At 42.2% G+C, this 24,790-nt stretch overlaps 1 protein-coding gene across 10 annotated transcripts in view; it reads left to right on the top strand.

Annotated features, from left to right (window-relative positions):
- Positions 1–24,790, top strand: part of ACYP2 (acylphosphatase 2) — a 182,288-nt gene that overhangs the window by 54,437 nt on the left and 103,061 nt on the right. The window contains exons 1-2 of one of the 10 annotated variants that reach the window (XM_059659837.1): positions 23,561–23,659; positions 24,330–24,407. The exons of 7 other annotated variants lie outside the window; for them this stretch is intronic. In XM_059659837.1, the coding sequence (XP_059515820.1) occupies positions 24,341–24,407 (67 nt within the window). In that variant the 5' untranslated portion in view covers positions 23,561–23,659; positions 24,330–24,340. Of the gene's footprint in view, positions 1–23,370; positions 23,677–24,329; positions 24,408–24,790 lie in introns of those variants that run through there. 2 more of the 10 variants (XM_059659834.1, XM_059659835.1) reach the window with 2 other exon arrangements.

Raw genomic sequence — 24,790 nt, 5'->3', positions numbered from 1 at the left:
GCATGTACCTTGGTTGTGGCACATCCCCAGTGGGGAGTGTGCAGGAGGCAGCTGATTGATGTTTCTCTCTCATCGATGTTTCTAACTCTCTATCCCTCTCCCTTCCTCTCTGTGAAAAATCAATAAAATATATTTTAAAAAAATAAAAATAAAATGAAGAGCCTGTCCCAGTTAGAAAGAGATGGAAAGTATATAGTTCTTATTCAATCTTTGCTTCCTGATTTCTGATACTTGACATAGAATTGGACCCATGTGTGTCCTAGGGAGATGGTTTTGAATAAATGAATAACCATCTCACCCTTCTCATATCTTCCACTGGACATTGTGGTTTGTCTCCCCAGCCAGGGGGTTTACCTTCACTACCCACAGCCAGGAGGTTCTGGGTGGAGATTGGCCCCATTCCAGTCATTCCATCACCTCGACACTGTGAGTTGTTTAGGTAATCCAAAACTAAACCAACTAGTGACTCAGACCGATTTAGGCTAATCACTAGGCGCGTCTGTTTACAAAGGTTTTTAATTGTCCCGAGAGAACAATAGAAAGCTAGGTGTCACTGATCTTCTGGATGAGCGTTGAAACTGCTGCAGTCATTTGTGACAAGGAGGAAGCCAGCATTAGGATGATGCTCTTACCATAGACGTCAGAGCAGAGAAAAGGAAAGAAAAGAAGTCTTTGGTGATATTGTTGAGCCTCTGTCAAGTGAGTCCCATCAAAAAACTTTTGAAATCTGACCAGGTTTAGATTTGGAGTGGCTTAAACCTTATACAATTTTGAGAGTTCTCTTTATGAAAAACAACACAAGATTACAAATGCAAAATTAAGTTCAAATGTGAATATTTCGTTAGAATGAGAAATCACACCAAACCATGAATTTTGAAAAGCTGAAAAATGTCACAAATATCCCCAAATCAGCAATATTTTTTTGTTTATTACCTGCCTATCACATTTTTATAGTTCTTTCCTCCTACTTTTTGGGATGCATTTTCTTTGATGTCCTCTTCATAAGAAAGTAGCATTAGAGAGATTTTGTATTATTGTAGAGAATCCAGTGTTTCCCCTCCCATGGTTGATCAAAATTTGTGTTATTTTGATAACTTAAAGTTTATTTTAGTTTTACAGTATGCTTGTAATGCCATGCAAATTGTGCGGATTTGTCAATTTGGAAAATTTTGTCACATTTCATATGTGATTTTAAGATTTCAGGACATTTCAAAATTTTTTGAACAATGATACTTTAAATCTTTTTTTTTTTTTTTTTATTCCTCACCGGAGAATATTTTTTCCATTGATTTCTAGAGTGAATGGAAGGGAGGGATGTAGGAGCGGGAGGGGGGGGGCGGGGGGGGGAGAGAAACAGGGAGGGAGAGAGAGAGAGAAACATTAACGTGAGAGAGACACATGGATTGGTTGCCTCCCACACTCGTCCCTACTGGGGCTGGGGAACCCGCAACTGAGATACAAGTGCCCTTGACTGGGAATGGAACCCGTGACCAACCACTAAAGATTTCCCCCACACCTTACGTTTATAAGGACCATCTGCAGTATGTGCTATCTTGTGTATCTGAAGGGTTTGGAGCCACATGAAAGCTTTCCCACATTCCTTACATTTATGTTTTCTCTCCATTGTGATTTCTTTCATGATTTTCAAAACACTGGAGATAAACCAAGGCTCTGCCACATACGTTGCATTTATATGGCTTCTCTCCATATTTCTGATACTCTGTCCAGTGTGACAGCTGGGGTGCCTTGGATGGGGTGAATGATGCATGAAGACTTGTCCACACACGCTGTATTCCCATGGTTTTACTCCAGGAAGAGTTTTCTTCTTCAGACTGAGATCTGAAACAAAGCTGCAGTTTTCTCCACATTGATAGCCTTTTCCGCTTCACAGACTCTATCATATGACTTGTGTTGAGGCCAGGTTCCTGAAGTGTTCCTGCATCACAGTTCTCTAGAGCAGCAGTTCTCAGCCTGTGGGTCCCGACCCCTTTGGGGGTCGAACGACCCTTTCACAGGGGTCGCCTAAGACCATCGGAAACACGTATATAATTACATATTGTTTTTGTGATTAATCACTGTGCTTTAATTATGTTCAAGTTGTAACAATGAAACTGGGGGTCACCACAACATGAGGAACTGTATTAAAGGGTTGCGGCATTAGGAAGGTTGAGAACCACTGCTATGGAGTTTCTTCTTGGAAGGACCCAGTAAAACTCACTCCTCCAGGGTGAAGTTCACAGCCACAGCCTCAAAGGCCACTGAGTCCATTTCCAGGTTCCCTGGGCCTCGCTGAGTCCTTCCTACGGTTCCCAGACCAGTGCATCAAGCTGGCCTTTCATGTCTTCAAGCTTGTTTTATATAGTTTGTCATCTGAATCTAGATGACATTTCCTGGTACTGACGCACTTTCAGTAATTGAGTTATGGGTTAACAATCCTCATCTTGTAGGCAAAACCTAGTTCCTATGGAGGACTGATAAGTAATCACTGTCTTTCCAAGGAAATTATGGAGGGAACTAGAAGCTCCCATGATGTGTTGTCAAGGCAACCACTGCCCATGCCTTCCCAGCATCAGGATCTGTTCCTATGGTTATTGCAGCTAAAGCAAATGTTAGTCTGCCACCACAAGCCAGGGATCAATTTGAGAATGATGCCTCTCTTGACGACTAATCAATGAGTGCATTAACTAATCAATGAGTGCATTAGCTTCCCAGACAGAGACCACAGCAATGGCAAGCCATGTGCAGCTGATGCATTATCTTCCTTCTCCATTATGTTTGAAGTTCTGATGGCAGGACACCTGCTTTCTTTGTTCAATTACATTTATTTGCGAGCCATAAAGATTTTAAATCCCATAGCTGACCCAGAATGTTCAACTGGGCAAGTCTCAGTGGGTTGTTACTTTCAAGAGAAATGAAAAGTCCTAAGTGTATAGAGAACAGCCATTGGTGGAATGGTCAGTAGTAAACAGAGTGGTAGGAAGGAGTAGGGGTGACTCCAGGAGAATGAAAAGAATCAAACACATGTCATGGAGAATGACTTTCTCCACAAGAAGCTGACATGAGGCTCCAGGGTCCTGCCGATAACTGTAGACCCCTCCCCCCCGCCCCCTAAAAAGGGGGCACAATATGGTCTCACAAACTTCTGGAGTCTGGACAAAACCACCTTTAAGAAACTAAAAATAAAAAATAAATTCTACATTCTAGGTGTAAGGTAGACCTGATGAATTAGGATCCCCGACTGTAAAAATACTAGAATGGTTTATATGCCAGCATCTTTAAGAGCCTGGAGAATATATCCATTAAAGACTGCCTGTGTAACAATTAGATCCAAAAATTATGATTTGTTTTATCTCTTAAAAATAATTTAGGTTTGATTTTCTTCTTACAGGTATGCTAAAACTGCAAGTAAAAAGCACATCATTTAACCACGAATTTTGATTATTCTTAACCATTTAATAATATTACTTATTAGGAAAGGAATACTTTAAGAATCAGCAAAAATGGGCTCCAGTTTCTGGGGGCGTCATCACACCATCAGTCGCTTGTCTTGCACTGCCCTCTTCCTCCCAGTTGAGTCCAGCCAGAACAACAAAGGACCCTGGAGGCCGGTGCTCAGAGAATCCCTCGTTGGGAACATTTAAATATGGACACTATATTAGATGACACTATTAAATTTATGTCAATTTTTAAAGATTTAATAGTATTGTGATTATGTAGATGAATGTTCCAATTGTTAAATGAGGAGTATGGAATTTTAAAAAAAATTTAGTTAGTTAGTTAATCCTCAGCTGAGGATATATTCCCCATTGATTTTTAGACAGAGTGGATGTAAGGGGGAGAGATAGAGAGAGAAACTTTGATGTGAGAGAGACACATTGATTGGTTGCCTCTCGCTCTGGGATCGAGCCTGCAACTGAGGTATGTGCCCTTGACCGTAATCGAACTTGGGACCCTAGGGTTCATGGACCAAGGCTCCAACCACTGAGCCAAACCCACGAGGGCCAATTTGCTCATATTTTGTTTAGGATTTTTGCATCTATGCTCATCAAAGATATTGATGTATAATTTTCTTTTTTTGTGATGTCCTTGCCTGCTTTTTGTATCAGGGTAATGTTGGCCTCATAAAATGAGTTAGGAAGCATTCCTTCCTCTTCAATTTTTTGGAAGAGGTTGAGAGTGATTGGTATTAAGTCATCTTTGAATATTTGGTAGTATTCACCAGTGAAGCCATCTGGTTCTGGACTTTGGTTTTGGGGGAGGTTTTTGATTATTGTTTCAATTTTATTACTAGTGATGGGTTTATTTAGGGTTTCCAATTCTTCATGGTTCAGTGTAGGAAGGGTGTATGCATCTAGGAATTTGTCCATTTCTCCTAGGTTATTCAATTTGGTGACGTTTAGCCTTCCCCAGTATTTTTGTAAACCCTTTGTATTTCTTTGGTGTTCATTACAACTTCTCCGCCTTCATTTCTGATTTTATTTATTTGAGGCTTCTCTCTTTTTTCTTAGTGAGTCTGGCTAGAGGTTGGCCAATTTTGTTTATTTTTTCAAAGAATGCCCTACTCTGCTCACTTCAGGAACAAAATGTTCATTCTCCAATTGCCAGAAGTACTGGCTGCTGACAGCTTACCTCTAAGTCCTTTTTCTGGAATTGTTCTCAGCTGACAAGATATCCTTTGCCTAATTTTGTTCCTCAGCTTGCATATACCTGGCTGATGGTAAGGTATAAAGGCCCAGAAACCCTTGTTTCATTTCAGGACAACTGTGGAGGGCTATCCCAGCCCAGAGCTTCTAGGGTGGGCTGAGGCGTCTGTGTCAAGTGCACACCAGGTCAACCCCTCCCACAGCTCAACCCTGGGCTTTCACTGTTCCAGGGTTGTCCCCAAAGCCTCCTGCATGCAAGTCCTTGCCTCAGAGTCATTGTCCTGAGGAACCTAACTTAAGACATTAGGTCAATTCAAATAGCTAAATCCTCCCCTTTTATGGTAGAAAATCAGCAGATAATATCTAAAGGTGATCAGATCACTATACAACAATGTGAAAATATTATCTGAAGTTACACAGATAACCACCAGAATTAAAACTGGAAATGATGAAAAAGGGTGTCCTTGTATAGAGACTGGGGATTGATTAGTTGGAGATGTATGTTTCCTGCTAGGATTTTTCTGAACTACCTGATTTACTATCATGTGCAATATTACTTTGATTCGAATATAATTTTAACATGAAATGACTCTTAGAAACAACTAATTATGGAGAGATAGTGGAGTGAGGCAGAGGAGTAATAATGTCTTCAGAAGATGTGGTCTAGAATTCGGATGTTGTCTGTATCTGGTTAATCTGGTGAAGATCACTTATTTTTTCAGAGCCTTCGTTTTCTCACGTAATAAGGTGGAATAATAATATTGAAATAAAAATCACTTAAAATTATTGTAAGGTATAAGTAAAATAATGAAAGTGAAGGTGCTTAGCAATGCTATAAAGAGCCATATTAGGTGGAAGATATACCTGTTAGAGTCACTAGCAATGTACAGGAGAACACAAAAGAGCAGTAGATTCTAGCTATGGATGAAAAGACTTCGTGAATGGTTATTTGAAGTCGGCCCCAAGAAGAAAGAGGGATTTTGATAGGGAGAGAAGGAGGAATGAGGAAGAAGGAGATTTAATTTAATTTACTTAAAAAAATTCTTTTATCAAAGTAATCCATGGACATAATTTACAAGCAACAATTCAGAAGGGTTTATAATCTCCTTCAAGTCTTTGTTCAAATGTCACATTTTCAATGAGCCCTTCCCAGACACCATGCTATTTAAAACTGTGACCTTGGCCTCACTCCTGCTCCTGCTTACCCTGCTTTCTTCTTTCCTCAAAGCACTTATTAACTTCTAACACATTAAAACTTATTTATTATGTCCAAGGTTTATTTTTTCTTTCCCCTGACTGGAATGTGAACTCCACTAGGTCACAGAGCCTCACACATTGCGGGGGCTCAATAAATATTCATTCAGTAAATACAAAATGTAAAATAATCTTCCTGGCACTATTGCACCCCACTCTATCTCACTCCTCAGAGGAACCTGCTTAAAAAAATAAAATAAAAACAAGACAGTATATTATTTTGGAAGTTTTCAAGCATACATAAAAGTGGAGAGGAGGGTCCAGTGAACCCCATGAACCCAGCTTCCACAGTTATCAACATTTGGCCAGCCCTGTTTCTCTATCCCCCTACATTCCGGGGGTAGGAAGGGTTGGCATTTCAGTATTTTAAAAACAAATCCCAGACATTATGCTAATTTACCTAGAAATACTTAACTGCAAAAGATATTTTACAATCTAACTTCCATGCCATTATTATATCAAAATGAATTTTCTTTCTTTTTTTTTTTTATTGCTTAAAGTATTACAAAGAGTACTACATATGTTTCCTTCCCCCTCCCCTTGACATTCCCTCGGCCTCCCCTACACCCCAGTGTCTTGTGTCCATTGGTTATGCTTATATGCATGCATACAAGTCCTTCGGTTGATCTCTTACCCCCCCCCACCCCCGCCCCCCAACCCTCCCCGGCCTTCCTGCTGTAGTTTGACAGTCTGTTCAATGCTGCTCTGCCTCTATTTTTGTTCATTAGTTTATAATGGTCTTTATTATCCATAAATGAGTGAGATCATGTGGTATTTTTCTTTCATTGACTGGCTTATTTCACTTAGCATAATGCTCTCCAGTTCCATCCATGCTGTTGCAGATGGTAAGAATTCCGTCTTTTTTACAGCAGCATAGTATTCCATTGTGTAGATCAGGGGTCCTCAAACTACAGCCCGCGGGCCACATGCAAATACAAATACTGTATTTGTTCCCATTTTGTCTTTTTACTTCAAAATAAGATATGTGCAGTGTGCATAGGAATTTGTTCATAATTTTTTTTTTAAACTATAGTCCGGCCCTCCAACGGTCTGAGGGACAATGAACTGGCCCCCTGTTTAAAAAGTTTGAGGACCCGTGGTGTAGATGTACCACAGTTTTCTAATCCATTCATCTGCTGATGGGCATTTGGGCTGTTTCCAGATCTTAGCTATGGTAAATTGTGCTGCTATGAACATAGGGGTGCATATATCCTTTCTGATTGGTGTTTCTGGTTTCTTGGGATATATTCCTAGCAGTGGGATCACAGGGTCAAATGGGAGTTCCATTTTTAACTTTTTGAGGAAACTCCATACTGTCTTCCATAGTGGCTGAACCAGTCTGCATTCCCACCAGCAGTGCACAAGTGTTCCCTTTTCTCTGCATCCTCTCCAGCACTTGTCGTTCGTTGATTTGTTGATGATAGCCATTCTGACAGGTGTGAGATGGTACCTCATTGTTGTTTTGATTTGCATTTCTCGGATGATTAGTGACTTTGAGCATGTTTTCATATGTCTCTTGGCTTTCTGAATGTCCTCTTTTGAAAAGTGTCTATTTAGGTTCTTTGCCCATTTTTTGATTGGATTGTTTATCTTCCTTTTGTTAAGTTGTATGAGTTCCCTATAAATCAAAATGAATTTTCTTATATCATCTTATATCCAGTTCATGATCAAAATTTTCTGAGTGTTTCAAAATTGTTCTAATAAGGATCCCAAATAAAGTTTCCACATTGAATTCAGTTGTTTTCTCTCCTTAGTGTTATTTACTCTGTAACTCACGCGCCCCCCCCCCCCCCGACTCGCCCCCAATCCCATGCCATTGATTAGCTAGAGAAATTAGGTCACTTGTCTTGTGGAATGTCCCATATTCTAGATTTGACTGATTGCTTCCTCATGGTGTCTTTTTAACTTATTCTCCAGAGGAAACTACTTTAACAGTTTCTGTTTTTAGATCTTTTTGTGATTAACTTGAAATCTCTAAATGTATTGTTTCTTGATTTAGATAACATGATGGTTGCAAATTTAGCTATCTTGCTCTGCCTCCTTCCTCCCAAGATAATTTTGTCACTAATCTCTGCTTTCTCTTCCAGTCGCCTCTTTGATTTCAGACAATATCTTTGAACCTCTATCTGCTGTTCCACCAACCAAGAGAGCATCTCTTGTTGAGGACATTTGTGCTCAGCTGGTCCCCTTCACCTTCTCTTCTCCCCTTTTACTTCCCAATCTTTGTCAGCGGCAACTTTTGTTTTAAGTGTTCTAGGTGGATAACATACTCTTTTCTGTAATCACAATTTAGTCTTCTGTGATTTGCCTAAGAGTTTATTCTAAAACTGTAAAACAATTTAAATGACCACTTACATGAACATGGCTTTCCAGATTCAGTTCACTGTAGAGCCAAAAATTACTTGTTGGTTTCCTCTTTGCCGGGGTTCTTGTCCCAGCATCAAGAAGGGTTCAGGAATCTGGAAAAGGCTGTGCGTAGATGACATAGGAATCCAGAGACTAATAAAGAGTCCGGAGACGAGATACAATTTTGAAAGGCATTGGGGGTCAGAGGATCTTCAGCTAAAGGAAATGAAGACTACCTTCTTGTCTACGACCCTTGCTTTTATTAACACAACTAGAGGCCTGGTGCATGAAATTCATGCATGGGGGTGGGGGTGTCCCTCAGCCTGGCCTTCGCCCTCTCTAATCTGGGACCCCTTGGGGGATGTCTGACTGCCAGTCTAAACCAGCAGTCAGACATCCCTCTCACAATCCAGGACCGCTGACTCCTAACTGCTTGCCTGCCTGCCTGCCAGCCTGATCGCCTCCTAACTGCTCCCTTGCCAATCAGATTGATGCCTAACTGCTTCCCTGCCGGCCTGGTCCGCCCCCCACCAACTTCCCTGCCCTGCTGGCCTGATCACCCCCAACTGCCCTCCCCTGCCAGCCTGAATGCCCACAACTGCCCTCCCCTGCTGGCCTGATTGCCCCAAACTGCCCTCCCCTGCTGGCCTGACCACCCACAACTGCCCTCCCTTTCTGGCCTGATTGCTCACAACTGCCCTCTCCTGCTGCGACCCACCTCTTCCGTGCGAGGTGGCAGAGACGCCAGGACCAGACTCCTCCACACCGCGCAGAGCTGCAGGACCCCCAGGCCTCACTGCACAGAGAGGCCACCAGGCCTCACCTGCACTGTGTGCGCAGCCATATTGTGACGGCCATCTTATGACAGCTATTTTGTGATGGCCATCTTGTGATGACGTGAGGGCGTGACGCCACCTAGGCTATTATTAGTATAGATTTGTTCTAAGGCAAGGTGGAGATAATATACTTCAAAGGGTAAGGTTTCAAAGGGTACAGAAGCATTGTCAGTTTGGGGGAATTAGCTTACGGTTGTTCAGGTGTTTAGCCAGTAGGAGGCACTAACATGTAGATTAAGATGCCCTTTAACTGTCTGGCAGCCACAATCAGTTTCCTATTCAGGTTTGGGGAAATGCCTTTAGCCATTCCCAACAGGTGATTATATGTGTGACTTAACCCTGTTGAGTCCCCAAGTTTCATCAACCTTTTGATGAAACTCTTGAAATTATGACATGCTGGAATTGGTCTACGGCACTCTTTATGGGGTCAGTGTTAGACCCCCTGTGCTGGTCACAGAAGTATGTCTCTTGCATTACATAGAAAGAGATCCTCATTTTTTCCACTCTACCAATAGTACAAACCATGTCACATTTTAACTTGCTTTCTATTTGGTCTATGTCAGGAATGATATATGAAACTGTGGTTTGATTTGACCATTCCAGCCTCAACCTATTCATAAGGGACTACTTTTTGAACAATGATGGAGGAACAGACCAGTGTTTTCAAAATGTAAAAAATAAGTCCCAATGAATGGGAAAGGCGTCTGGAACAGTATTTAAACCATATCATGGAAGCCTTAAATATCATGCCACGAAGCTTGGACTTTGTAGATTCTAGGGGGCTCTTGAGGATTTTTAAGGAGTGCAAGGTACTTGGGCCTAAGCCTTCTTGGAAGTTATCGCCTAAAAAGGGCGACCTTCCATGTGGGAAGAGCTCAGGAGATTTATCTCAGTGCAGTGGCAGATGCAATGGCATGAGCACACTCCTCCTGTACAAGCTTCCTCGGCACACCAGGAAGTGGCAGCGCCCGCCTGAGCAAACCTCCTAGAGCCACTACATAGTACCCTGATCTTTCCTACTATTGGCTGCCCTAAGGATTGTGTAAACTTCTGATTGGTCAAGAATGTTATATATGTTGCGGCACTTACACAATAAACTTAGATCTGCGTCACTGAACCTGGTCTCCGGAGTCGTGCATGCCTCATTAGGGCTCCATCGTTCTCACCCCCGAGGGACCCCCTGCTTCACTTCCAGGGCAAGGTAACTCCAGAGTAACATAGTGCTCACCACATCAGGGAGCTATGTGGCCGGAGGGCTATGTGAATACTATGTATTCACCATTATAGCTATCTTGCCCTAAACACCCCCTGTGTTCTATTTATTTATCCTTCTTTCCCTCCTCCAAGTAATTTTTAAGGCTTTTGAGATCTACAGTCAAAGTGCTTTACAAAATGTTTGTATCCAAATACCAGCAATGTGTGATAGTCCCTATTTTGGCACAACATCAGTAATACTGGATATTATTATTTTTTATTTTAGGGAACTTGATATCTCATTCCTGTTAGGACAAATACAACTAAGATAGGACTCTTAGTTACATGCCAGAGATTTAATACAAGCCAGCTTAAGCAAAATATGGGATTTATTGTCTTATTCATCTGGAGGCTGGCCTCAGGGTTGACTTGATTCAGGAATTCAATTGATGTCAGAGAATGTGCTATTCTTATTCTATTGCAGACAAGCTTTTTCTAAGGAGGGAGAGATGGTTGCAGGCAGCTCTATTTTTCAAAACTCTAGGCTTAGTTTTATTTCCATTTTTAGTTCAGGAGACCTCTTGATATAATTCTACATTTATCAGAGCTAATTTTATTGCCATGATAGAAACCCAATTTCAGCTGATTTAGGCAAAAAAAAAAAAAAAAAAAAAAAGTGAATCTATGGGCCATGGAACTGAAAAGTCTAGGGAAAGTGCCTGCTTTCAGGAACAGCTAGATCCAGGCGCTCAAACAATGTCATCAGCACTTGACTTTTCTTTTCCAGCTGGCTCTCCTCCCTGTTGTCATTATTCTCAGGCAAGCTTTCTCTGCTTATTGGCAAAATGGTTCCCAGCATGTGCCCAGACTGGGAATTGATCTCGTGACCTCTAGGTGCATGGGTCGAGGCTCAACCAACTGAGTCATTCTCACTATGGCATTCATCACTTTATTTATAGGACAAGCTATCTCTGAAACACATGACCTTTGAAGAAGGCTAATTTTGCCCTGGCCAGTGTGGCTCAGTTGGTTGAGTATTGGCCCATGCACTGAGAGGTCCCCGTTTGGATTCCCTGTCAGGGCACATGCCTGGGGTTGCAGGCTTAATCCCCTGTAGTGGGTGTGCAGGAAGCAGCCAGTCGACGTTTTTCTCTCCCTCTCTCCTTCTCCCCTCCTCTCTCCTTAAAATATCAATAAAAACTGAAAAAAAGGTCTAATTTTAAAGGCTGTAGTAGATAAGTATACTGTAACCCATAATGCCTACTATATAGTAGGAATTCAATCAACATTTACTGAATGAATTTTCTTGTAAGTTTGCATTTCCTATAACATCCATATCTAGCAGTGATTGATGATCAAGATAATATCATATTTAAGTGATCTGTTGAGTAAAGACCCCTAACAATTAAACTGCTTAGCATTTAAGGGTTTAGCATGCACCTAAAAGTATGTTTGAAGTATGACACGGAAATGAGAGAAAACTTAAGTAGTACTGACTGTGCTGGAAGAGTGGAATAGTAATATTCACATGACCTGCCTTGCCTTGGGATAGTTGGTAGGTGGCAGCAGTCGACTAGAAATTATGGTTCATTTAAACAGGGCATTATTTTTAATGTTATTATATCAGCAATTCTTTTTCCAAATACAACATTATAGCTGCAAAGCACTAAACAATAAATATAAATAAGCAGGCTATAACTGATTTACAGAATATATGTTACCTAAGCCATTATGCTATAGCCTCTTGGCAAAAACTTATTTTTCAAAACTCTAGGCTTAGTTTTAGTACTATTTTTAGCTTGTTCTTTCTTATAATCTTTATTTCTTCTCTTTGTAAGCACTGACAATGTTAATGCTTCTTATTGACAGCAGGAGATGGCATATTTGAACTTTCATTCTGTTTAAACTTTGGTTTACTCTGATTGTGAAGATTTTGCCCCCAGGCATTGGCTAAGCTTCAGTTACAGAAAAAAGAATCCATTTTAGACATTTAAACAGACATGGATTTAACATTGGGTATTAGACGAGTTGGATTATGATGTTGTTGTGAAGACTAATGAAAGAGTTTCTGGATCAGTGGTTCTTAACTTTAGCTTCGCATCACAGCATCTGGGTTGCTTTTAAGAACAATGATTGTGGAATTCACATATTGAATTCACGTACTGAGCATGTGTATGTGTACAGTTGGTAAGCTCCCCTGGTGATTCTAATGTGCAGCCGGGGTGGAGAACACTTTGGGGCTAATGTTTCAGGATCGATTCTCACTTCCTCGGGCCACCAAGGAAGTGGCAGATTCTTCTGCAGTCAGGGAATGTGCTGAACGGAGAAGCTGCTGGTTTTAAAACTGTGCCTCCCCTGCCAGCATCAGGAAGCTGCTGTAGACTGGAAACTACCACATCCAGGAAGTTGCCACTCCAGAACCCATCATGCTTGCTAACATTAACTAGTAAAACGTTGCTCTGCACCTTGCCTCTAGGTGCCCAAGAAGCTAGTCACGGTGACTTCAATGAACAATGCCCAGGAAAACGAAGCTCCCCCCGTAACTGTGCTTATCACAGAAGGACCAGCAGAGAGCCTCTGCCTTGCTCATGTCCTCCCTCCAGAGATAGCACAGTGCTTCTGATGGCAGTGTCTGTCATGCAGGAACCCTAATTGCAGGAATGTCTGGGAGATACAGCTTTAACTTTCCAGCCCTGCAGAAGGAAAGCAAGCTAGACAGAGATTCACGTGGAGATTTGATACCAATCCAGTGTCCCACCAAAGGCATCATGAGATAGATGAGCTGAGTTGTCTTTTCTTCTTTATTCTTCAGGAACCAGTGATCGAACTCAAAGTCTGTTCCCATCCTTTACCTTTAGACTCCCAGAACCAATCAAGCTTTCCACTTCACCCTCCCTTTTCAGCAGGCAGTTTGGTTACAATTCAGTTCATTTAGAATGATTCCGTTTTATTGCATTCGACTGCTTCCAATTTTGCTTCTATCTCTCAGGTACTCTAAGAGTTAATTTCTTAATGGGATTTAAGAGATTTTAAAAAATAAATTTTTATTGATATGAGAGAGGAAGGGAGAGAGAGAATAGTTTCAGATTTATAAAATTATTATGAAGATAGTTCAGGAAGTTTCCCCTATTATTAATATCTTACATTAACATGGCACATTTGTTATAATGAACCGGTATTGAAACCTAACTAAAGTCCATACTTTACTCAGAGTTCCTCAGTTTTTACCTGAAGTCCTCTTTCCATTCCTGAATCCCATCCAGAATACACTTTACATTTAGTCATTCTGTCTCCTAGGGCAGTGGTTGGCAAACCGGGTCTCGCGAACCACATGTGGCTCTCTGGCCCCTTGAGTGTGGCTCTTCTACAAAATACCACGTGCGGGCGCGCACGTACAGTGCGATTGAAACTTCGTGGCCCATACGCAGAAGTCGGTTTTCGGAAAGGAGATAGACGAAACAAGTATACAAGACGAGTGTGGGTGGGAGGGTTGGCAGGGGTCGACCTCAGCGAATGTACCTCAATTAGACTGAGGATGTTTTTAGCAAAGGCCAGTTTAGGAGTACCCTAATTAAGTTAATAACAATGTACCTACCTATATAGTTTAAGTTAAAAAAATTTGGCTCTCAAAAGAAATTTCAATCGTTGTACTGTTTATATTTGGCTCTGTTGACAAATGAGTTTGCCGACCACTATCCTAGGGCAATTCTGGGTTGTTTTGCAGGCTTTCTTTGTTTTTTTGATGACCATGACAGTTTTGAGGATTATTGATCACATATTTTATAGAATGAAAATGGACTTCTATTTTTTATTTTATTTTAAAACTTTACATAAAAATTTCAAACATGTAAAAAATTAGAAATAGTATAATGAATCGCCATGTACCCATGACCCAGCTTAATAGATACCACCAATTCAATAAGTTTATTCTATCTAAACTGTTCTGCCTTCAACTCCCAAGGATTTTATTTTTGATATTTTAAAAAATATATTTTTATTAATTACAGAGAGGAAGGGAGAAGGAAAAAGAGATAGAAACATCAATGATGAGAGAGAATCATTGACCAGCTGCCTCCTGCACACCGCACATTGAGGATGAAATCCGCAACCTGTGCATGTGCCCTGACCAGGAATTGAACCCTGACCTCCTGTTTCAGAGGTCAATGCTCAACTGTTGAGCCACACCATCCAGGCAACTCCCAAGGATTTTAAAGCAAAATATGCTATAGCACCCTTATATATTTCAGTTAAGGTCGCTAACAGATAAGGCCCTTTAAAAAAAATATACCTATAATTCTATTATCACATGAGAAAGTTAAAGATAATTCTATAGTATTTAATAGTCAATCTGTGTTCAAATTTTATTTTAAAAAGTTATGAAAATATGTAACAGGATTTTAAAATATCAAGCTGGGGGAGGAAAGAAGCTTTAATGCTAAATGTACTTCTGCGTTTTGAATATTAACTTGGACTGTGATAAAGAAAAATTGGTTCAAACCCAGGACAGAATCTCCTCTGGGAAGAAATATGTCTTCCTGATAAAATTGCTTAAGCAATTTTCTGATAAATTGTAATAAGATTAAAGGCCCTTCTGGGAAACCAGCTTACTTCCTCTGCTGACTGACAGCCTGATGTCTAATGATCTTGGGTCCAGTTTAGTAATAATTATCCAAGCATTTCTTTACTATAGAGTATCCCTTCCAAGAAGGAAGCATCACGTTGGTTTGTTGAGGCCTCTTCAGTTGTGAGATTTAATAATTTTTATCCTGTTGAGTCCAGCTCTTTCCACATAATTAACGGTTACAAAAATAATTCAGGAATAGAAATATGTTGATGGAGAAAGTAATTTTGGTTGTCCTTGAAATCAATTATACTTCAATATCAAATTTCTGAGACATCACTTTAGGAATCATTCCTAACTAACCCTTTGTGGTGGTGATTTATAGACTTACAGGTGATGCCTCCTCTGTTCCAATGTCATTTAGACCAGCAGTTGCCAACCTTTCGGACCTCACAGATCATCATTGGTTTGCGGACCACCACTGATTTAGACACAGAGACTGTATTGTCTCTGTGTCTAATTCACCGTGGGAGGGATAAAGGAGGCAGCTAATAGATTTTTCGCTCTCACATCAATGTGTCTCTTTCTCCACTCAATCTAAAAATCAATAAAAATATTTAAAAATATCATGTACTCATACAGTGCCAGTAGTGGTATATTTAAATTAGCACAGCCCTTTGAAAAACAATTTGGCCATATATATCAAGAACAATACATACTTACATACTTTTATTTTTTATACTTCTAAATAATTGAATAATATGGGAGGGAGCAACATGAATATGAATGAATTTAGGTATGAATATTTCTTTCATAGTACTTTTTTATGGTAGTGAAAAATTAGAAATAACCGGAGTGTATAACAATAGGGACTTGGTAGGTAAATTTATGGTTATATTCACTTAGAGTACCATAAGGTAGGGTGGGGGACGGTAAAAGAGGGTAAAGGGGGGATATATGGAGACTTGACTTGGGGTGGTGAACACATAGTACAATATACAGATGATGTATAATTATATACCTGAAACTTAATTAGCCAATGTCACCCCAATAAATTCAGTAAAAATAGAATATCATGAAACTACTAAACTATTTATTGGAAAGGCTATAACATGGAAAAAAATAAAAATTAAATTTGTATTATGATTTTTAACTACTTAAAAATATATATGAAGAGCCCAGCCAGTGTGATCAGTGGTTGAGCGTCGACCTATGAACCAGGAGGTCATGGTTTGATTCCCGTCAGGGCACATACCTGGATTGTGGGCTCGATCCCCATTAGGGAGTATGCAGAAGGCAGCCAATTAATGATTCTCATTCATCACCGATATTTTTATCTTCTATCTATCTCTCCTCCCTCTCTGAAATGAAATAAAAAAGATAAGTATACATATATACATATTCATATGCATATATAATACATGAAGAGAATACTAAAAATGGTTAAGGTTGGGTTAGAATTATAAAATTTTCCTTCTGTTATTTAAAATTAGCTTAAATATTAGTAACATTTGCTTAAAATTTCTAAAGTATTCAAATCACATATTGTTGGCATTCCAAGCTTAAATGGTACATAAAAATTTCTGTCTGCTGATGTACTGCTGTTGGCAGACACAGTACATTTTTTAGCTAAGCAATGTCAATTGTTGCTATAGCACTACTAAAATTACAATACAGCTACATAATAATTGACAGGGGTACACTTGGGTAAATGTGGAAAAAGTCAAAGATTAATTATGAAAGGGAAGGAGAACCAAGATGGCGGCATAGGTTAACTCCGGAGTTTGCTGCTTTGAACAACTACTTCAAAAGTGAAACCAAAGCCGGAACCGGTTTGGCTCAGTGGATAGAGCTTCGGCCTGCGGACTGAAGGGTCCCAGGTTCGATTCCGGTCAAGGGCATGTACCTGGGTTGCGGGCACATCCCCAGTAGGGGATGTGCAGGAGGCAGCTGATCGATGTTTCTCTCTCATCGATGTTTCTAACTCTCTATCTCTCTCCCTTCCTCTCTGTAAAAAATCAATAAAATATATTTAAAAAAAAAAAAAAAGTGAAACCAAAAAACGGAAGGGACATCACCCAGAACCACAGGAACGCTGGCTGAGTGGAAGTCCTACAACTAGGAGGAAAGAGAAACGCATACGGACACTCAGAGGAGGCGCAGTGCTGAAGTCAAATTCTGAGGTGCGGAGTGCGCGGAGCGGGCTGGCGGCGGAGGGCGCGGTTGTTGTTTTCAATCGGGAGGAAGTCGCAGACTCTGAGCACCAGATCCGGGCGAGTCTTTAGGGACCCAGACTCAAACGGGAGAAGCGGGACTGTCTGGCTTCGGTCAGAGCGAGTGCAGCTTTCTCTCCGAGCTTTGCAGCGGGTGCTGGGACTCAGAGAGGCAGAGCCCCTTGGGACAGGACTGAGAGCCGCCATAACTGCTCTCTCCGGCCCACCCTATTGATCCTGTGCGACCCGCCCCGCCCAAGCCCTGCACAGAGGCATTTGCCGGATAGCCTCAGGCAAAGGCTAGATTAGCACCTCCCTAGAGGACAGAAGTTCTCTCACTGCTGACACAGCTGATTCTCATAGCCACTTGGCCTGGAGGTCAAACCCTCCCTGGAATTAGCTACAACAATCAAGATTTAACTATAAGACTGCGAACAAAGACCACTAGGGGGTGCACCAAGGAAGCATAACAAAATGCGGAGACAAAGAAACAGGACAAAATTGTCAATGGAAGAAATAGAGTTCAGAACCACACTTTTAAGGTCTCTCAAGAACTGTTTAGAAGCTGCCGATAAACTTAATGAGATCTACACGAAAACTAATAAGACCCTCGATCTTATATTGGGGAACCAACTAGAAATTAAGCACACACGGACTGAAATAACGAATATTATACAGACGCCCGACAGCAGACCAGAGGAGCGCAAGAATCAAGTCAATGATTTGAAATGCGAGGAAGCAAAAAACATCCAACCGGAAAAGCAAATTGAAAAAAGAATCCAAAAATGCGAGGATAGTGTAAGGAGCCTCTGGGACAGCTTCAAGCGTACCAACATCAGAATTATAGGGGTGCCAGAAGATGAGAGAGAGCAAGATATTGAAAACCTATTTGAAGAAATAATGACAGAAAACTTCCCCCACCTGGTGAAAGAAATGGACTTACAGGTCCAAGAAGCGCGGAGAACCCCAAACAAAAGGAATCCAAAGAGGACCACACCAAGACACATCATCATTAAAATGCCAAGAGCAAAAGATAAAGAGAGAATCTTAAAAACAGCAAGAGAAAGAAACTCAGTTACCTACAAGGGAATACCCATACGACTGTCAGCTGATTTCTCAACAGAAACTTTGCAGGCCAGAAGGGAGTGGCAAGAAATATTCAAAGTGATGAATACCAAGAACCTACAACCAAGATTACTTTATCCAGCAAAGCTATCATTCAGAATTGAAGGTCAGATAAAGAGCTTCACAGATAAGGAAAAGCTAAAGGAGTTCATCACCACCAAACCAGGATTATATGAAATGCTGAAAGGTATCCTTTAAGAAGAGGAAGAGGAAGAAAAAGGTAAAGATACAAATTATGAACAACAAATATGCATCTATCAACAAGTGAATCTAAGAATCAAGTGAATAAATAATCTGATGAACAGAATGAACTGTTGATTATAATAGAATCAGGGACATAGAAAGGGAATGGACTGACTATTCTTGGGGGGGAAAGGGGTGTGGGAGATGTGGGAAGAGACTGGACAAAAATCGTGCACCTATGGATGAGGACAGTGGGTGGGGAGTGAGGGCGGAGGGTGGGGCGGGAACTGGGAGGAGGGGAGTTATGGGGGGGGAAAAAAAGGAACAAATGTAATAATCTGAACAATAAAGATTTAATTAAAAAAAAAAAAAAAAGAACTTCCAGCACCAAAGAAAGGAACTGGACATTGAGTCCAGTCACATGGCCAATGACTGAATTGATCATGCATCTGTGATAAAATCCCACATAAAAACCCTGAACCCATGAGTCAAAAAAAAAAAAAAATTATGAAAGGGAAAATGTCATCCTTTCCAGTCAGTGACAGGATTAGTGATAGTGACAGGACCTCAGTCCAGTTTGAATCTTATTTCTTGGAAGGCACAGTACTAGTGGGAAAGACACTAAATAATTAGGATGAAATCTGGTACATACTTGCACAGGCCACTGGACAGGATAGGGGAAGATTTGGGAGTGTCAGGAGATAGCCTACATAAAGTAGATCCGAGAGTAAATATTTTTAAAAATAAGGTCAGTTTGTGTTCAGAGAGCAGAATAATTAAAAGTGTCTTGATAATAGGTTACCTATAACCTATAGGTAAACTCATTAGTCAACAGAGCCAAATATCAACAGTACAACGATTGAAATTTCTTTTTATTTTATTGCTTAAAGTATTACAAAGGGTATTACATATGTCTCCTTTCCCGCCCCCTCCCCGCCCTTGACAATCCCCTGGCCTCCCCTACCCCCCAGTGTGAAGAGGGGGAGGGGGAGGGGGAGGGGGAGGGGGAGGGAGAGGGAGAGGGAGAGGGAGAGGGAGAGGGAGAGGGAGAGGGAGAGGGAGAGGGAGAGGGAGAGGGTCAACGGAGCCAAATATCAACAGTACAACGATTGAAATTTCTTTTGAGAGCCAAATTTTTTAAACTTAAACTATATAGGTAGGTACATTGTTATTAACTTAATTAGGGTACTCCTAAGGCTTAGGAAGAGCCACACTCAAGGGACCAAAGAGCCGCATTTTGCCGACCATGGGTAGAAAGTTAAAGCAGTTTATTATGCTTAGAAAAATTTACTTCCTGGTGAGCTAATATGAAATCTTAATTTAAAGCAACCCATCACTCCAAAGAATCTGGATATAGCTATTGATCATCTGCTGCCATGTAGAATTCCAAATCCTTTCACTGAGAATTTGCATTTCTCAACATATCTGTTGGCTTCCAGACCTTTACATATGTCTCTGCATCTGGCCATAAAGCTAAAATAATCCTCTGCGATCTGATTCAATATTACGTGCCAGTTCTGTTAGAGAACACCACAAATCATCTAAAACTTGTTTAGAATGTGGTTAAATCATTTTAAAGTAAACTATATCCTGGAAGTTCTAATTTAGATAATTTTAAGTAATGAGGTTCCTGGTTTATTACAGAGACCTCACAATTTGTCTTCCTCTCATCTCCCTTCCAGTTCATTCTTTTCAATACCATATCTTCAAAGTCTCTCTGCACTACATTCCAACAAAATCAAAGTCTTCAGCCTTCACTAACCTCTGATTACCTGCTTAACCCCATCCTATAGGTCCATGGTCGGCAAACTGCGGCTGGCTCTCGAGCCACATGCGGCTCTTTGGTCCCTTGAGTGTGGCTCTTCCTAAGCCTTAGGAGTACCCTAATTAAGTTAATAACAATGTACCTACCTATATAGTTTAAGTTTAAAAAATTTGGCTCTCAAAAGAAATTTCAATCGTTGTACTGTTGATATTTGGCTCCGTTGACCCTCTCCCTCTCCCTTTCCCTCTCCCTTCCTCTCTTCCTCCCCCTCCCCCTCTCCCTCTCCCTCAGGATCAAGCCTGCAATGCAGGCATGTGCCCTGACTGGGAACTGAACCATGACCTCCAGGTTCATAGGTTGATACTCAACCACTGAGCCATGCTGGCTGGGCAGATGCAGGCTTTTCAGTGCTAAATCTGGGACAGTCGTGAGCCAAACGGGATGGTTGATCATCTTAAGGGGAGAAGAGATGGTGACATCCCTAATCTTTTTAAAATTTGAACTAATTCAGCAGACTAACTAGTTAGTTAAAAATTTACTAAATCCTCCCCCCAAAAAAGAATTTACTAAATTCTAGTAGCCACATAAGGGGAAATCAAGACAAATGAAGACATATTGACAAGAACACATCTCCTCCGAGAATTTTCAATCTAAGTTAGTCTTCCATTCATTCATTTATTGACTCAACACATTTTTATTGCCTGCCTGCCTAATGCTAGGCATTGAGGGTGGGGATACATCAGTGAATAAGACAAACACGGAACCTGCCCTCATGAATCTGACTGAGGAATGGAGAAGGCATTGAACCTGAGTGAAAAAAGGTGAGATGGAAACAATTCTCACCTTGAAGTAGAGTTGGGAAGCTTAACTGAGTTAATGTCTGGAGACTCCATGAAAGGGAACATTAGGTTACAATTATAATAACCACATGACCAGAGTCTTCTGAAAAGTCTTGATTTATAAGATCACATTTCCCCGTTTTTGCATGATCAAAAAAAAAAGGGGGGGGCATAAACCTAGAAGTCAGGAGAACTGAGGCTTAGTTCTGGTTTGGATACTAACTTCTGTTTGCAGGAGTCATGAAGGTCTTTGTTCCTCAATTCCCTCACAATACCCTGGCCTCCTTAGAACACCTCACAGCTGCATTGTACACTCATTTGTGAATGAAAGGCTAATATGCAAATTAACCCTAACAGCAGACCTGGGAATGACTGGTCACTATGACACACACTGACTACCAGGGGGCAGATGCTCAATGCAGGAGCTGCTCCCTGGTGGTCAGGGCGCTCTCACATGGGAGGAGCTCTGCTCAGCCACAAGCCAGGCTGATGGCTGCCAGTACAGCGGTGGTGGTGGGAGCCTCTCCCGCCTCTCCTGCCTCAGCAGCGCTAAGGATGTCTGACTGCAGCTTAGGCCTGTTCCCCGCTGCCAAGTGGACATCCCCCAAAGGCTCCCAGGCTGCCAGAGGGATGTCTGACTGCCAGCTTAGGCCCAATCCACTGGGGAGCAGGCGTAAGCCAGCAGGTGGTCATCTCCCAAGGGGGTCCCAGACTGCGAGAGGGCACAGGCCGGGCTGAGGGACCCCCGCCTGAGTGCACAAATTTTTGTGCACTGGACCTCTAGTTTTATATAAAGTTCTATATATTTTTAAGTTCACTAAATGTTCTAGGAATGTAACTACTATGTGAACCAAGAAAAGATTAAACACTGTTTGCTGGGAGCATTACTAAGAAGTGTTCATTATTTTGAAAACTCATGCCTCAGCCAACAGTGCCCATGGTTTGTGCATCTCCAGTACCTGATCAAACTTGTGGTTGTTGGATTCACAGTGATAGTACCCATAGGTCTGAGCCTCTGTGTGCCTAAGAGTTTACATTCTGATATATATTATTTTACTATAAGTGTGTTTTATTTATCCTTTGTTGTATAGATTATTATGTTGGTTTACAAATGTTTTGGGTAAATTATATTACCCATGCATTTCATTTCAGGATAGCAGAGGAAGCATTACAAAATGTTTGTTATAAAGAGGGGGCTTTAGGCCTGATAGAGCTCTGGCCAGTAAAAACAAGTATAAGCCAAAAGGCAGACACATAAACACAATCCACGAGTGGAAATAACATCTGGAGGATGTTGCGTCTGTTTCCCATAGGTTGGCTTGAGTTCTGGGGGCCTGGGTAGAGCTGAGCCTTGGACTCCTTTGAAAAGGCACAGGGGCTTCTGTAAAGCCTCTTATTAGCCCTTAGCATTACCTTGACTCTCACCAGCCGTGTCCTGGCTTACGCCTGTCTTCCTCTGGTGGATTGTTTAATAACTGACCTTGCACACCAGCCATTTCTGTTCAGCCTCCATACTATTCCCTTCAGGACAGTGGAAATCAGTGTTTTTAGATGCTGAATCCAGATAAACCCAGATAGAATAAACAAATCTGACTTCACTTTTACTTTCTGTATGGACAGGATCCATTAGCATATTTTCCATACAAGTAGGGGCTGTCAGGTACCATGTTATTCACCTCAGGGCATATTTTAATATCCTAGTAGCACAAAGGCAAAAGATTGAAACTGAAATGCTTGCTGTGTATTGTGGTTTAAACTTTCTGGTTGTCATGAAGCCTGAGAACCTTAACTTTCTTTTTTTAACTTTTTTTTTGTTTTTAATGTTAGCTTTCTACGTATATGCCATAGAATGAGCTCTCAAAAATATTACCTAGAAAACTTAACTGAGCAGAAGAAACTTTGGGCAAAATTTTAAAATTTTAGCTCAATCTAGGCAGGGCCTCAGATACTTGATGATCACAGGCCATTTTAAATGATTAAATCTAGGCAATTGGGATGTTGCTGAAAAATAATCAAAAACTACAAAAATGCTGTAATAGTGAACAGGAGATAAGCTTTCTTTTCTGCTTCCACTAACATAAAAGAATTTAGATTTTTAAAAGTGTCTCGCCCCCAAATATGCCAGAATTCATGGAGAATCCGGATGGAGGCCCACAGCCTCGGACTCCCTAGAGGCGGCCGGGGAGGCAGCCATCCTCCCAGGAACGGGCTCCATCCCGGCAGGTTCGGCGGACGCTCACCGTTTAACACAAGCTCAGCAGCCAACGCCGCCGCATCACCAATGAGCAGGACTGTCCTTTCCAAAGCACTCACTTTGGGAACCGAGCTCCTGACGTCTGGGCACAGCACCGGCCTCACTGACACACAGCGGGGCGGGCGCGCCGCGCGGTCCCAGCAGAGGGGGGCGGGCCAAGGCGCCGGGGCGAGCGGTCTGTCCTCCCGGCGTCCCGCCGCCCTCGCCCCCGGCCGGTCCTCCCGGCGTCCCGCCGCCCGCTCCCGCCCGCGGTCTCATTTGCCGCCGTCCTGCGCGTGACCCGGCGCGGGGTGCGCCGCGCGGCCCCATGTGCCCCCTCCTGCTCGCAGTCGCCGCGCCCCGAACCCCGCTCCTCTCGCTCCTGCTCCTCCGCAGCGGGCTCGCCGCCATGTCCACCGCGGGGCCCCTCAAATCCGTGGACTACGAGGTGTTCGGGAGAGTGCAGGGTAGGGGACCCCCTACTGTGGGAGGCCGGGATGTTAGGGGAGGAAGGGGGAGGACAGAGAGGGGCTCCCCCTCCTGGGCCCGGACTTCCGCTCGGCGGTGACACAGCAGCCGAGGGCGAGGCGGCGAGACGCGCATGCGCTGGAGAGCGGGCCGGGCGGGGCGGGGGTGGTGGTGGGTGAGCTGGGGGAGGAGGAGGGGAGGGGCCGGGCCATCCTCTCCTTTTTAATCTCCACATTTTCGGGAAGCTCCATGTTTCCCCTCCCCAGCTTCTGTGCGTTGGGGCTTTGAGATGAGGATCAGTGGGCCGACCACCTGTGTTTTTAGAGCATTTGTAGCTATGGCGTGGTTTATAATGTTCCTTATGTTTCATTACAGTCGAGCTAGACCAGCGGTTCTCAATCTGGGGGGTCGAACTACCCTTTCACAGGGGTCCCTAAGACCATCGGAAAACACATACATAATTACATATTGTTTTTGTGATGCATCACTATGCTTTAATTATGTTCAGTTTGTAACAATGAAATTGGGGGTCACCACAACATGAGGAACTGTATTAAAGGGTCGTGGCATTAGGAAGGTTGAGAACCACTGAATTCTAGACTAATATATTCCCAAAGTTTGAAAGGGAAATCGATTAAGCTGTGCATGGGTTCTCTGATGTTTTACCAGCTCTCAGGTGAATGCCAATGGCACCCGTGCACATGGATTGTGGCCATCTGCTGGTTTCCCTGTGCTGTAGAAATGCAAGTGTGTTTTTGACAGTGTTAGCTTGGTGTTAGGAGTGGCTTCTAATTCCTTTTCTCGTCTTTGTTCCTGTAGCGTTTCATTTATAGTTCTGTTCTACTTCTTGATTTTACTTTAACCCATTTTGCTTTCCACTGCAGTTATTTATGTACTCATGTCTGTGTCTCATTAGACAATAAGGACAGTATTTTGAAGGTCAAGCTGGTGGCTTGTTTTCATAGCCCCTGCACGCTGTGCTAGTCCTGGGGACTTCAGAAGTGTCTCAAATTAAAGTGCTTGGGATAGTTGACTTGGAGAAAACACCTTGTGTGGTGGCCAGCTTAACTATTTGAAAGATGCAGTGGTGTGTGGCTCCAGGGGACAGACCCTGGATGGATGGAGAAAGG

Source organism: Myotis daubentonii, chromosome 12 (genome assembly GCF_963259705.1).
Source record: "Myotis daubentonii chromosome 12, mMyoDau2.1, whole genome shotgun sequence".
In the NCBI taxonomy this organism is placed as follows: Eukaryota; Metazoa; Chordata; class Mammalia; order Chiroptera; family Vespertilionidae; genus Myotis; species Myotis daubentonii.
Note: the sequence above shows the minus strand (reverse complement) of the source record. Positions and strands in the feature narration are given on the sequence as shown.